Source organism: Oryza sativa, chromosome 10 (genome assembly GCF_034140825.1).
Source record: "Oryza sativa Japonica Group chromosome 10, ASM3414082v1".
Taxonomy (NCBI): Eukaryota; Viridiplantae; Streptophyta; class Magnoliopsida; order Poales; family Poaceae; genus Oryza; species Oryza sativa.
The window spans coordinates 19,460,852-19,475,928 of NC_089044.1; the positions used below are offsets into that span (position 1 = coordinate 19,460,852).

Below are 15,077 nucleotides of genomic sequence, written 5' to 3' on the forward strand. Positions count from 1 at the left end.
AGAAATTTTGTCTGTCAAATGTATATAGCTATAAAAAAGGGTGAATTGGATTTGTGTGATTGCAAATGTACATATTCAGATAAATGTCATTACAATTCGTCTATTCGTAGCTAAACCACTGAAATTTTACAAAATTGGGGATCGTGTCACTGCTGTCACATCATCCATCTCCTTCCTTTTTCGTCTTCTTCTTTATCTCTTCATCTTTTTCCTCCTTGTGGGAAAAATGGTGACGGAGCTCGCCATTGTCTGATAATCTCGCCACTGCCATCAGAAAAAACAGGAGGACAAATATGGCGATGGAGCACACCTCCGTCTCCTAGACAGGACGAGATTGTTGTCGCCAGAAAAATCACAAGGAGGAAAACAAATTGACGATGGAGCACTCCGCCGTCTGAGACCTCATCACCGCCACAACGAGCTTGCCATCATCGTCGCCACCTGGGGCCACGGAGGAGGTGGTACACTCTAGGGTGGTGCGGGCTTGCCGGGGGTAGATAGAGGAGGAAGAGGATGAGGACGAGCATCTCGCTGCACCAAGCAAAGAGGAGAGGTGAGGGAAGAAGACGAGAGAGAATGTAGAAAATGGAAAATAAAGGATATGGGTGGAAAATGTGGCGTCACTAGCACAGTTTTGATTTTATAAAATTTCAGTGGCACGACTACAAATATAAACGAATTATTATGACATCTATTTGAATAATCACATTTACAATGGGATCCAATTTACAATGGGGTAGATAGAAAAGGGAAAGTCACTGGCTCGATCTAGGCCGTCGGTTTTGATCGATCGGACGGTGAAGAACTGCGTCTCCTCCGACGCTTCACTCCTCTCCTCGCTTCGCCGGCGGCAGCTTCCCGTGCGCCGTGCCCGCCGGCGCCGCCAGCCACCCTCGCCTCGCCGACGGCGCGATGGGATGTTAGAGACCCACTCAACAATATAATTTCAGAAATAGCAGTGCCAAATCCAACACAGGGAACAACCAAGTCTGTTACAATAGTGGAGTGGTTTTGAGGTGGAAGATGGAAGGATACAAGGGCTAGAAGGTTCTAGTAGCTTCTAGACTAGTAGAGAAGAAGGGAGATAGAGGAGAGATCGACAAAGAGACCAGCCAGCCTCTAGGTCGCCGCCGCCGCTATTCGCCGCCTTGGTCAAATGAATCTGTTCGATCGATCTCCTGTAAGCTGCTGCTGCTCATATATTTTTCAGCTTGGGCTTGCTTGGGCTTCTTGGCAATGGGCTGACCAACCCGTGGTGTAGCCAGCGGCCCATGTGCAGCCCACCCGAGTCCCTGACAATCCCCTCTTCTTGAAATTTGGCTTGTCCCCAAGCCGATGAAGAAAACCTCCTGGATCCCATGGTACCTGTAGCTCTTGTATTTCCTTGGAATTGCTCACCTGTAGCTTGATAACTTGCTCTGTATTTGTCTGTCTTGTACTGAATGTCTCACATTGCAGCAATTGTTCTTTCTTGATATCACCTAGTAACAAGTGGCGTATTGGGCACCCCTCTTTTATGACCACCAATAATTTAACAGACCAATAATCCCTGTTTGCAATTGATGCATATATCATCTCTGAATCTGTCCCGATATCAATGGAAAACCTTGCTGCAGCACTACCATCACTAGGATTGTTCTCACAGAAATCAAAAATGGAATCATAACCACATGTCTTGACCTTCCTGTTCTGATTCTCAGCAGCACCTCTAGCAATAATCCCAGAAATCCTTCTGACCCCAAAATGTATCCCCGCTGGACAGTTAAACAACTGACCATTGTATAATATGTTTGTTGGGTTCTGTAGCCAGCTCTCAACATGATTAAGTGTCATGCGCATGGACTTACAAATTTTGTAAGTTCTTCCCTTAGCTATATCATTTAACCCTTCTTGAGCCTCCAACCAACAAGCTCCATATATATTTTGAGTAGAAGATGGAACTGACAGAAATGTTGTTGTCATTGTAGCAGCAGGAATGATCAAGTAGTTGCAGCTTATTGTACTTAGGCCATATAACATTCCCTCTGTAACTTTTTCCTCACCACCCACATAATGGAACTGTTCCAAGTTAAATATTGCCACCAATGTATCCTTATGAGCTCGATTAGATTTTTCATGATTTAAATCTCCTTTAGGTGCACAATATAGTGCAACAGAAGGTGTTTGGTCTCTTATGCAATTTGCACTGCAAAAATCATATCCCATCAAATGTGCAAAAACTGGTGCAGGCCATGGGACTTGCTCACCCCACATCACGCCTCCGTTATATTGACTTGGTTGTGGGTCAGGCCACGGTTTCAGCTCTACTTCCGTCAACCATGTGTTTACCAACAGCCAAAGTATTATGGTTCCAATTTGATTTGGTGGTGGCCATGGTGGCATGAAATAAAATATTATCCCCAAATAATTGCCCGCAGCCCAGGGCACATACCACTCCTTCCATCTTCTAACCACTCCACCTGAGCAAGGAGGTGGCCATGGGTTTCTCTTGGGATGACTCATCAACAGCTTCTTGTAGCCCTTGGAGCATTTGGTCGAACACCTGTTGAGCGCCACCCATTTTAGGCAGAAATTGGAGTTTAGCTTTTGTGCCATGACTAGTGTGGCCTTTCCCGAGGATGCTATTCCTTCTGGCGCGCCAAGCAATAGTGAGTACGCAACCCCAGCCTGGACAGTACCGGTGTTGACGTTGGGGCCCAACATCAAATGGCTTGGGTGCATCACCTTGGGAAGGTGAGTGGTGTCAGTGCAAGTTGCTTTCTCGTCAACCATCAACTCCATGGACTGACTTGATATCGGAACGACCTTGAACACACCCATCCTACTTTGGAACGCAATCACACCTCTATCAGTGACACCGTTGACATCGGGGCCGAACAACAAACACTTGGTGTGCGTCTCCTTGGAACAAACACGGGGGTCAATGATGGTGGTGCCGGTTGCGCCATCGGTGGCTACCAACTCTTTGGAGTCCACGGCAGTGTTGGAACATGTAACCACCGCAGCCACGGTGAAATCAGGCTCGACGTCGAGGCTTGAGCATTTTGTCAAACACATGATAGGCGTCAACTCGGGAAGGTCCTTGCTAATGATGAAGGGCATGCGATCCTTCCCCTCACCATCCCCAACCTCCAGGATGATCGTCGGAGTAGCCCCCTCGTCGTCGTAGATGGATCTCGCTATTGTGCTCGGGCTGCTGCCATTGGAGCACTCCATCGAACAGGTGGTGGGCGTCACCTTGGACTGCTCATCCTCAACAAAAAACTGAAGGTCTTCAGCTTTCTTCTATTCTTGGGGCATCCACGAGTCTATTGCTGCCTTGAGAGACAGGAAATCTGCTCTCCTTCTTTGGTCTGCCTCCTCCCGCCTTCGCTCGCACTCCTCGAGCATCCTCAAAAAGCATGTCAAACTTGTCCTCACTTCCCATGGCAGCTTGCTTGATGAGCTTCGTGGGGATTGGCTCTGATACCAAATTGTTAGAGACCCACTCAACAATATAATTTCAGAAATAGCAGTGCCAAATCCAACACAGGGAACAACCAAGTCTGTTACAATAGTGGAGTGGTTTTGAGGTGGAAGATGGAAGGATACAAGGGCTAGAAGGTTCTAGTAGCTTCTAGACTAGTAGAGAAGAAGGGAGATAGAGGAGAGATCGACAAAGAGGCCAGCCAGCCTCTAGGTCGCCGCCGCTGCTGTTCGCCGCCTTGGCCAAATGAATCTGTTCGATCGATCTCCTGTAAGCTGCTGCTGCTCATATATCTTTTAGCTTGGGCTTGCTTGGGCTTCTTGGCGATGGGCTGACCAACCCGTGGTGTAGCCAGCGGCCCATGTGCAGCCCACCCGAGTCCCTGACATGGGACAGCGGCCGTTATGTCTCCGCGGCTCACGCCGGACCTGCATGGGGTGGTCGACGGCGCTCGGTGGCGGCGCCGCGGCTCCGGCCCCCAAGGTGGTGGTGACGATGCTCTTTCTTTCTTCTTTCTTGGTTTCTTTGTCCCCGCGAGACCCCTCCATGGGTGTCCCTCGAGATGGTGATCTCATGGTTGTCTATGTGGAGCTTTACCTCTTTCTTCTTCTTCTTTTTTGTTTCCTGTTCGGGGATCGTGGAGCATCTACCTAATTGGCTAACCAGGCTATTAGCGTGTATAATGGGGTTGAGTTGATTCGTTGAATTGATTGCTCTTAGTGCGATTGTGCGAATTTGAAATGTAATATGACAGCTGAAACGAAAAGGAAGAATAGAATCGAGATTTTAGCAATGCTGATTAATTTCTTAGGCAGTGTGTGGTTACAACTTACAAGCAGTGCTGAATTTGCCGAGGTGTGGATTCTTACGAACGTTGGTGTTTGGCATTCTACACGATTAGATTGATGTATCAGTAATTTGGTTTTTACATGTTGCTATATTTTGATATAAACTTGGTTGAACTTGAAGAAGTTTGACTTAGTAATCTGCCACCACCACTGCATCTTGCATCTGGTTGGTCATAAAGAGTCATCCTTGTTCCAACTTATACGTGCCATTTCTTCATTACATATGTTTTAATTATAATCAAATGAGTTTTTTTTCCTGTCATTCTGTAGAAGGGAGTCTGTGGGCTTAATTTGAAGTCATGCAGTGGTTTCATGCTCAAAACGACTCCAAAGGTGATATGTTTTTCATCCCATTTTTCAAAATAATAAGTGTAGTGCCCTGAATACTAATACAAATGGTTCTGCAATGTAGGTCGGATGCCCTTCGCTCCGTGTGAGGGCATCTGTCTCTTCACCACAGAAACTATACTCTTCTAAGACAACACAAGTTAAATCAGGGGAGGAGGTGCAGATTGCGGTTCTAGGGGCCAGTGGTTATACTGGAGCTGAGGTAGTTCCATTTTATCGTGTTATTTCCAATTGCGTTTGTTGTTGTTATCTTATACAAGTGGGTTCCTTTCAACGAATGTACTTGTAATTCTGTTCTTATGTTTCTTCTATCCGGCTCCGCATTTATTTTCTATGACTATATCCTATATGGAGATCTTCGACTTCTTTTTTGTTTCTGTTTGTTAATTATTGAAGTACGCTTGCATTGACAGATTGTTCGGCTTCTGGCAAACCACCCTCAGTTTCATATCAAAGTGATGACCGCAGATAGAAAAGCTAGCGAACAGTTCGGATCTGTATTTCCTCATTTGATAACGCAGGTAAGATTTTTTCTTGATCCATGCTCCTTGGTACCCGAGATTGCCTACACTTGTTTCTTCAAAAAATTAAAAGGAAGAAATGACCTGAGTTTTTTTTATCCTTGGCACATCAAGAATCGGTTGAACCTTTTGGTAGTACATTTATTTTTATTAGAATTTCTGGGCCATATTGTAGTCATTTTGCTGATCAAAATTGTAAGACTCTGCTGGTTATCTTTTGATATGCAGGACCTCCCAAATTTAGTTGCAATAAAAGATGCAGATTTTTCAAATGTTGATGCGGTTTTTTGTTGCTTGCCACATGGAACAACCCAGGTTGTCTATTATTGCCATGCCCTTCTCTGAAATTCTTCCTACCAATTCCTGAATCATTTAGAGGTCACAATTACACTATTCTGCATATTGGAGGAATTTTTAAAGCGATACCTGCTTGCAATATTTTTATCAGGAAATTATTAAAGGTTTACCGAAGCAACTGAAGATTGTTGATCTTTCTGCGGTATGCTTCACAAGGCTAACAGTTTATTTGCATAGATATTGTCTTTCATGCTATCTAATATCCATTCTTACTACGTCTAATTGACCATCTTTACAGGATTTCCGTTTGCGTGATATCAATGAGTACGCTGAGTGGTATGGTCATGCACATAGGGCACCAGAACTTCAGGTTTTCCTGGCTACCTGTCCCTACATACTTGTTTAGTTATTGGTGTTGGTTATGCACTTCTACTATTTATAAGATCTTTAGTTCTCAGCGTTGTTTATGAGCATTTGCTTTTAGTAAGATCTTAAGTTATGTATCATTAAATTATGTTTGTTTATGAACTCATACTCTGTGGCTTGCTTCTCTGTTTATTCAGCAAGAGGCTGTGTATGGTTTAACTGAAGTTCTTCGAGATGAAATAAGAAATGCACGACTTGTTGCAAATCCAGGATGTTATCCCACATCTATTCAGCTTCCTCTTGTTCCTCTGATAAAGGTGATGAGGGAAGATTAACAGAAGTTATTAGTCATATATGGTTCTCTGATTTCTAATGAAACCAACAAAATATAATCACATTGAGTGTACAAAACTAACCAATTTTGGTAGCATATAAAGGATAGTTGCCATAGTGTAAAGTTTGTTGGCCATGCTCCTCTAAACCCTTAACTCTATGCAAAATTTTAAAATGTTATCAGTTGAATTTACATGGCATTGATGTATCTTTTACCATTTGTTTTTACCATGCAGGCAAAACTGATCAAGCTGAGCAACATTATCATTGATGCAAAATCTGGGGTTTGTGGAGCAGGCATGTAACTTGAGATACTGACGTACTGTACTACTATGGCTACAAATTTAGTGGTTGTATATCTGCCATGATTACTAGTCAATCTTTCTCTCTAATGCATGCATTTGTGTAGGACGTGGAGCGAAGGAGGCGAATCTTTACACTGAGATAGCTGAAGGCATCCATGCTTATGGAATAAAAGGCCACCGTCATGGTAACCCTTGTTTTGCCATTTTCCAAAAAGCTGGAATCAACATCAGTGTTGTAGTTACTGTGTTATAGCTCTTTAACGAAATTGTTTATTCTCCCTTGGACAAACAAATAGTCGATAAAGTGGTTACAGAATGTTTACTTATATCTGGCTATCTGCCCTCCAAGTGCTTTTAAACTGGCCCTACTGACACATTGCAATAAAACCGTGTTAGCTCCCGAGATTGAACAAGGACTTTCAGAGGCTGCTAAATCTAAAGTCACTATCAGTTTTACTCCAAATCTGATCTGTATGGTAAGCACTTACTTTCTCATTTTTGTTGACTTAATAACTCCAGGTTCTGCAGTTTTGTACTGTATTGAACGCACCTGGAGTGTGTGCATTAGTTAAATCAAATTCTTCATATTTACGTTGAACAGAAACGTGGAATGCAATCTACCATGTTTGTTGAAATGGCACCTGGAGTGACTGCCGGTGATTTGTACCAGCATCTCAAGTCTACTTATGAGGTTTGTTTGTCTGACCAGTGGCTAAATTATCTGTCTGACTATTTGAATACAGACGTTTTCTACTGAAATGAATTCATCAAAATGTTTTGAGATTATGTAATGTTGTGAGTGAGAGCATCTCCTCTTGTTAGCATCACAATTTTATCTACCTGTATCTTCCCCAGGGCGAAGAGTTTGTCAAGCTTTTACATGGCAGCACTGTTCCTCACACGCGCCATGTCGTGGGATCAAATTACTGCTTCATGAATGTCTTCGAGGACAGGATTCCTGGAAGGGCCATCATCATCTCTGTTGTATGCGTCTTCAACCATCTTTATGCCCATTGTCAAACTAGTTTCTTCAGACTTAAAGATGCGAAATTCTTATTTTCTTGTTCTTCAACTCCACAGATAGATAATCTTGTGAAGGGAGCGTCTGGTCAGGCTGTCCAGAACCTCAATCTGATGATGGGCCTGCCTGAGAACAGAGGGCTGCAATATCAGCCCCTATTTCCATGATCCTTTGCATCGGTACGTTTCCATTTCATATGAAATTCTGTCAAGATGGTGCTTCTGAGTTCATTGAGCCATGTTATCATCGGAGTGTGAAAAAACCAAGCTTGCTCAAATGCATTGCTCAGTTTGTGCTGTTGTTTTTGTAGAGATTAGCTACAGTTGGCAGTTCAGTAGTGAGAGCATTAGCTGAGTGGCTTTCTGCCATGGAAAATCCTAAGGCTATATACCATGTGCTCTCGTGTTGTCATCAGATCAAATAAAATTCAATAAAGCAAGGCCTTTGTTTGTCATTTTTACACCTCAACAAAACTTTCTTTTTTGAAAGTAACCTCAGCAAAATATGCATTTGTACACATAGCCCTTGCTTAATTGGCAAAGCAGAACAACTACATCAATCTCACTTGTACATGGCTCCTACCCAAATATGTCGGCCTGAGCATTTACTTATCAACCATAATCTGACTTAATTTCCTCAGTCTATAAATATATCTTTTTTTAACGAACCGGTACTTAGACCACACCAATTTCATTGAATAAAGTAGGAGAAAACTATAAAAAGGGAGTTTTACAAAGGAAAAGGAAAATTGAGGCAAAGTTTGTCTAAAAATATAAGAGATTTATATTCACACTCTCCAACCATCTCTTGTCTAATAAAGGGTATCATAGTCTTTACTTTTGATCCTTAATTTGTCAAAAAAAAACTATAACCTTTTATATTTGTGGATAGAGAGAGTATATCATACTTGAATCTAGCTTGGTTAATTAATCCAAAATTACATCGAAACATAACACTAACCCTTTTGTCCTAATTACTCCAACATCCAATCGATCTCTTCCTCTGATATGAGTGATATCATCTCATCTGATGTACTATCCGCCCAATGAAATGATCAACGTGTGATCAAGGAGGGAGAGGGACATATAAAAGGCATTACTACGTACCTAGATAGCGAGTGTGGCAGCACATCAAATGTACGGATGAGATCTGAGCCGTTCGATGATGAGAACGGACGGCCGGATGGCGCCTGTCCGCGGTCCACCCCCACACACGCCTCGCCTGCTGGCAGTTGGAGTGGCATCCTTGTGCCATTGCTGTGTTTTTGCATGCATGGTCCTCTGCTCCCTTCTAGGTTCTAGCTACTCAAATTTAATTTGTTTGGTCCCTGATGGTGTCTGTCCATTTTGTGCAACATTGACCATTACCATTTTCCTAGTTAACTATGTTTAGTGAAAAAAAATGTTTGAGAAAATAGTACAAGAGTTTTTTAGATGTTTTGTGATGGACACAATGGTATTCATCACAATTGTGTCCATCACAAAACATCTAAAAAACAATGGTATTATGTTGATGTGATGAGCTTAGTTTCTTTGTCATCATTAGTACCTAAAAGTTCTTCAAGTCCTTATGAGGAATCGATGTCGTAAATTCTAGGTATATACTCTACTCGCTAAAAAAACAGAGACCAACGATTAAATTGGTTATTTTTGCTAACTTTTTTTTTACTTTTTGAGGATAAACCTAAAGCCAAATTATACAATCAGGTTATGTTGGATACAATCCTCATCAAGAAAAAAAACCTAAGAAAAATTGGGAGGCACCGACAATAAGTCGTAACACATTTCTTGGAGCAACACTCCTTTGCTATATATGCCACCATATTCGCTGACCGACGAACGACCTCACTCTTGTGACCTGATTTTGCTAACTTTCTAGCAAGAACACTCACATATGTATAATCGTGATATCAGAATTTGAATCCTGCTAACTATGGCACCACATCAAAGTTTTTCTTTTTTCTTGAGAGAGAGGGCACATATCAAAGTTACTTTCCCTATACATGTGCTTCCCACATTAATTAATACCTTAAGACTAATGTTGACTACTAACAATAATCATCAACATTTCCCGCCATTTTTTCTCATCATCCCTCTCTGTAAAACAACAGTAATTAACTGAGCTCCACTTCTGTGTCCTGTGGTTTTGCAGTACTTGCAGTGTGGCAGCCATGGATACTACCCCTGCAGCATCACAACTACTACTACACCATTGCAGCTACCTGTCAGAACTCATGCATGTGAAATACCTTATGAGAGTTTACTATCTCATCTAGAAGGTTTTTTTTTACTTGTAAACATGCTTGCATTAAATTGGTTTTTTATGAAGAGCACTTAATTACATTAACTTCCAGAGTTAATTGGACACTAGCTACTGTGTAGATCAGAACACAGAAACTGCAGGGTACTTGATGTGCAAATATCTCACTCATACACAATGTAGTAGGGGCCAAAGTAAGGCCCTGTTTAGATGGGACTAAAACTTTTAAGTCCCTATCACATCGGATGTTTGAAAATTAATTATAAATATTAAACGTAGACTATTAATAAAACCCATCCATAATCTTGGACTAATTTGCGAGACGAATCTAATGAGCCTAATTAATCCATGATTAGCCTATGTGATGCTACAGTAAACATTCTCTAATTATAGATTAATTAGGCTTAAAAAATTTGTCTCGTGAATTAGCTTTTATTTATGTAATTAGTTTTGTAAGTAGTCTATATTTAATACTCTAAATTAGTGTCTAAAGACAGGGACTAAAGTTAAGTCCCTGGATGTAAACACCACCTAAGAGTATTACATGATCCAGGTGTAGGGGACACAGTATATATGTAGGCCAGTGCCACAGGGTGTATATATTTATTTACTCCATCTATCCCCAAATGCAAGCATTTCTAAAGTTTTGCACATATATTGAGAAAAATAGATGGCAATGATTGAGAGAAGATTGTAATTGGCCGAGAGGAAAAATATAATAAGAAGGTAAATGAAAAATAGTTATGATTGATTAAGATGTTAGGATAAGTGAAGAAATGGCTTCTTTTAAGATAAATCTTATGCAATAGAAATAGCTTTATCTTGGAACATCAGAATAGAGTGAATAGGTCATGCAGTAACAGTAAACAGTAGTACTTAGTTCAGAATTGCTGGTCACTATTTTGCTGTAATATATTGGCCATTGGGTAGATTTAATTCCCATGTCAGGATAGAGTTGGGTGGGTTTGTTATTACATTGTACTTTTTTGCCGGAATTGTTACAGTGTACTGCAAAAGTGCAAGCTCGAATTAATCTAAGGATCTGTTCAGCAGTCAACCAATCAAGGGAAAATCAATTAATTTACAATGCAATGCAAATGTTTATAGTTGGTTTGTCGTCAGATTTGCTTTGAGATTTGTGTGTATGGCACGGAGTTCAATAAAACATAATAAGAGTATGAGATTATGAGAAGTATAATTGGATCGCTGGTAATTAATCGACTACACTGAAAGAGAAAGTAGAAACAAACATGCTAGATGTTCCCTGGATCAATATCAAGTTAATTAAGAGAAACACTGTTCTGAATCTGGGATCCACACGGGACCTCGAACGCGTGCATATACTCCTTCACAACCACCAGCATTTCTTCCATTAAAGAGATGAAAAATATCTGAAAAAAAATAACATGGAATCCAAGTATATGCAACCTCACCAGCATAATGAAAGGATGGGCTATAAATTATACTGGCGACAATACTACCTGATCTGATACATTCCTCCTACAAACATGTCATTTTCCTAGAAATAATTAAACATATATAACTATCTATATTATATTTTAATTGCTAATTGAATAAATGAGAGTTCAGAAAACTATTATCTTGATGAGAATCCAGAAGACTGGCTAGGTTTCCTACATATATATCCATTAATCCATGCATATATACACATGCACAGTAAACAGCAGTCCCAGCTGCAGCTAGCAGCAGAACAGCACTAAAAAATGAGTAAATGCATGCTGCCTACCAACATCCACCTGCCACAGCTTCAATGCAGTTAAGTTTGAGTGATCAGGGCCCGGGCTTGGGCTGCACTGCATTTTTTTGCATGAGAGATTCATCCTGAATCTGCATGCATCTAGCTATTCCTACTTTCCTAGTGACTACCAATTGCCATGCTATAGCTGTTGCTTCTTCTTCCCAGTGGTAGTAAAGTACTATACCCCCTCCCAAAATATAAGAACGTTAAGATATTTTTGGAGGCTATATAGAAACGTTATACTAGGAAATGTTTTTATATTTTGGAGCGGAGAGAGTAGAAGATTAGATTATCACAAACTCTTGTTTCCTCCTTTGGTTCACACATTACCACAAGAGCACTCTACATGTAGGGTGTGTTTAGGCTGTGTTTAGATCCAAAGTTTGGATCCAAACTTCAGTCTTTTTCCATCACATCAACCTGTCATACACACACAACTTTTTAGTCACATCATCTCCAATTTCAACCAAAATCCAAACTTTGCGCTGAACTAAACACAGCCTTAGTTCACGCTAAAATTGGAAGTTTGGTTAAAATTAGAACGATGTGACGGGAAAATTGGAAGTTTGTGTATGTAGGAAAGTTTTGATGTGATGGAAAAATTGAAAGTTCGAATAAAAAGTTTGGAACTAAACTCGGCCGTTCATACACTCTTTACTTAACTAATTGAAATGTTTTTTTTGTCTTCTTGGATATACATCTTTCTAGTGATTATAAATCCTAAAAGTAAGGTCTAATCTTCAGTCGGTTTAATGCAAATACAATATGTGTTTTGCTTTATTGAATCATATATTTTTATAGAAGAGGAAAACAATATTGTTGAATTTTAATAAAAATCATCTACACGGGGACAATTTGAGACACGGTTTTTTAAGTACAGAAGCTAGGGCCCATATAATAAGAGAGCTTTAGCTACCAATTAATTGTTGGGAGTGCCATCTTGGTATAGAACTTACATGTTAGTACATTGTTAGCAACTGATGCATGCATTTCGTAATTGGAACCAATAATGAGATCAAGGAGTAACACTTTTGTGTGAGGCATGTTTGGCCTTAGCCCAACATGTCACATGTTTAATTAATTCCATGCTACTCTTAATTACTCCCTCTAGTTCTATATTAATTGACGTTTTGGACAAGATTGAGATTAAATTTTTATAACTTTGACCATCAATAACTTTAAAAATATTTAGTTTAAAGAAACTAGAAAAACATATATATATTTGTCTTTCAAAACACTATAATAAAAGTAAACATGCATTTATTTATTGTATATATTATAATAAAAAATAAGAACAAAGGTATATCTTGTAGAGCATGTCATTGTCCAAAACGTCAATTAAAATAAAACCGGAGGGAGTAGAGATTTGCGGGCTAAATTCAACGGATTTAACTTTTACTCCTAGAAGCCAGTTAATGATGTTTTGCATGTCACTTTTACCTTTGGACCAGAGATCATGCAAATTTGGTGCAAGACAAATATGAAATTTGATCATTGATGTGCCAACCAATTCCAATGTTGTGCCACACCAGTTTTCACGTGCGATGGTTAAATCGTTCAAGGAATCTTATAATCAAGGCAAAGTATTCAACTATTCATTATCCAAACAAGGACCCTCTTTGTCCAACAATTTTGGTAAAAGGGAATGTATCAATTAAATTTGTAACCGAACGTCTATGCTTTTGTGTTCTGGAAAGTTATTTTCCTCCCGAGATATCCAACATATCTAACCCAGCGTAGGTTACACACTAGGATTTTAGAGAACACAAGGACTTCACGAGGAAAAAAATTCCTATACTCCGAACACGATATACTCTATCCAGTTAAAAATATTTTATGATTAGAACAAAATTCAGTTAAACTTTTAATGACACTTCAACCATCAATAATTTATTAAAAACAAAATAAATGATATATGTAGATTTTGCCTCGAAAAATTACTACTACTATCATATATATCACAAGCTCACTAGATTTTATAAAGAGAAAATTTCTTATGTGCACATGAGTTTTCACTTAATCCCTTCTATACCTCTGAATTTTATCTCATCCTGTTTTCAAATTTACGATCAAGTAACTATATTATGTTTGTTTTTTTAAAAATAAATCATTTTTTTGTTAAGGGCTGTCTTTTTCAATCAACTTGCACACAAGTACACTAACAGACAAGGGTAATATGGATATTTTTACAAAAATCTAATGGTTTAACTATCGACTCACGGAATAGACATGGAGGGGATCAAAATAAATAAAAACTCAAGGCTATATAGGGGATGAGGCTAAATTTAGGGGCACATAAGGGAATTGGCGAAAATTCGTGGACATAAGGAATTTTATATTTTATAAAACTTATTGTAATATATTATTTTTTTTAGAATTTTAAAAGCTTAACTGAATCTTGACCTAAACATTAAATATTTATCTCATTCTAATCGATGTTAACAATTTCTCAACTTTTGCTATAAAATCTTAATCGCACGTAAATGATAGGCACCATTGCACTAGGTGTAAAATAAAAACCTTATCCTCTACTCCCTCGGCCCCAAAATAAGTTTATTTTCACCCATCTCATATATAATAATAGTAATAATAATAATAATAATAATAATAATAATAATAATAATAATAATAATAATAATAATAATAATATAATACCCCCACCTTATCAAATCTCAATGCAATTATTTCTCTCTTTATCCACCCCCAATGCATTTATCCACTGCTTTCAGAAACTTTGATTTAATGATAGCTAAAAATAAACTTATTTTAGGATAATTAAAAACACGAATATCAGGGAAGGACCTATTATCAAATAATTAGAAGGGGTGAGGCTTCGAACCCAGGTCGTCTAGCCCACACCACCTTGTGGAGCTAGCTGGAAAACCCTGGGCATTTCTCTTATTTTAGGATAACTGAAAATAAACCATAAATGATATTATTCTGAAAGAGGGAATACTCTCTTTTGCAAATGAAAAAAAAAAACTATAACAAGAAACCATGGTCGGGATAGCATTTGTGCAGCAGAAAGAACCTAAACCGTGTGTGGCTGCATTGCATGCATGATAGTGATGAGATACCATATGGCTGTTCACAACCCAACAACTTGCAATCCAGTGCATGCATTACATGGCCAAGAATCCAGCGGTTGAGCCACTGACATGTATATTCCACTTTCGTTATGACCCGCATGTCAGTGGCTCAATTGCACATACAGCTAAGTCAGAGAATTTCCTTCATCTCTACCAATCTATTCTCTCTCTTTGGCCTGGTTTAGTCCCAAAACATCATATCGAATCTTTGAAGACATGCATGTAGCATTAAATATATAATAAAAAAAACTAATTGCATAGTTAGGCGGAAATCACGAGACGAATCTTTTGAGCCTAATAAGTCCATTATTAGCCGTAAGTGCTACAGTAACCCACATACGCTAATGACGGATTAATTAAGCTCAAAAGATTCGTCTTGCGATTTTCAGGCAAGTTATGAAATTAGTTTTTTCATTCGTGTCCGAAAACCCCTACCGATATCCAGTCAAACATCCGATGTGACAC

At 39.4% G+C, this 15,077-nt stretch overlaps 1 protein-coding gene across 1 annotated transcript; it reads left to right on the top strand.

The window, feature by feature from the left end:
- Positions 1-3,853: 3,853 nt before the first annotated feature.
- Positions 3,854-9,845, top strand: LOC4348992 (probable N-acetyl-gamma-glutamyl-phosphate reductase, chloroplastic). Its single transcript, XM_066304573.1, has 14 exons — positions 3,854-3,949; positions 4,727-4,864; positions 5,076-5,183; positions 5,412-5,498; positions 5,632-5,682; positions 5,779-5,850; positions 6,044-6,163; positions 6,416-6,476; positions 6,589-6,669; positions 6,881-6,960; positions 7,086-7,175; positions 7,340-7,468; positions 7,565-7,684; positions 9,657-9,845. Exons 1-13 carry the CDS (start codon positions 3,854-3,856, stop codon positions 7,670-7,672), a joined length of 1,221 nt encoding a protein of 406 aa, XP_066160670.1. The 3' UTR covers positions 7,673-7,684; positions 9,657-9,845.
- Positions 9,846-15,077: the final 5,232 nt, after the last annotated feature.

Coding starts and splice junctions, on each gene's coding strand:
- LOC4348992 (XM_066304573.1), top strand. CDS start 3,854: ATGGGACAGCGGCCGTTATGTCTCCGCGGCTCACGCCGGACCTGCATG. Junction 4,865..5,075: donor GTGGTTATACTGGAGCTGAG/GTAGTTCCATTT, acceptor TTGCATTGACAG/ATTGTTCGGCTTCTGGCAAA. Junction 7,176..7,339: donor ATCTCAAGTCTACTTATGAG/GTTTGTTTGTCT, acceptor TATCTTCCCCAG/GGCGAAGAGTTTGTCAAGCT.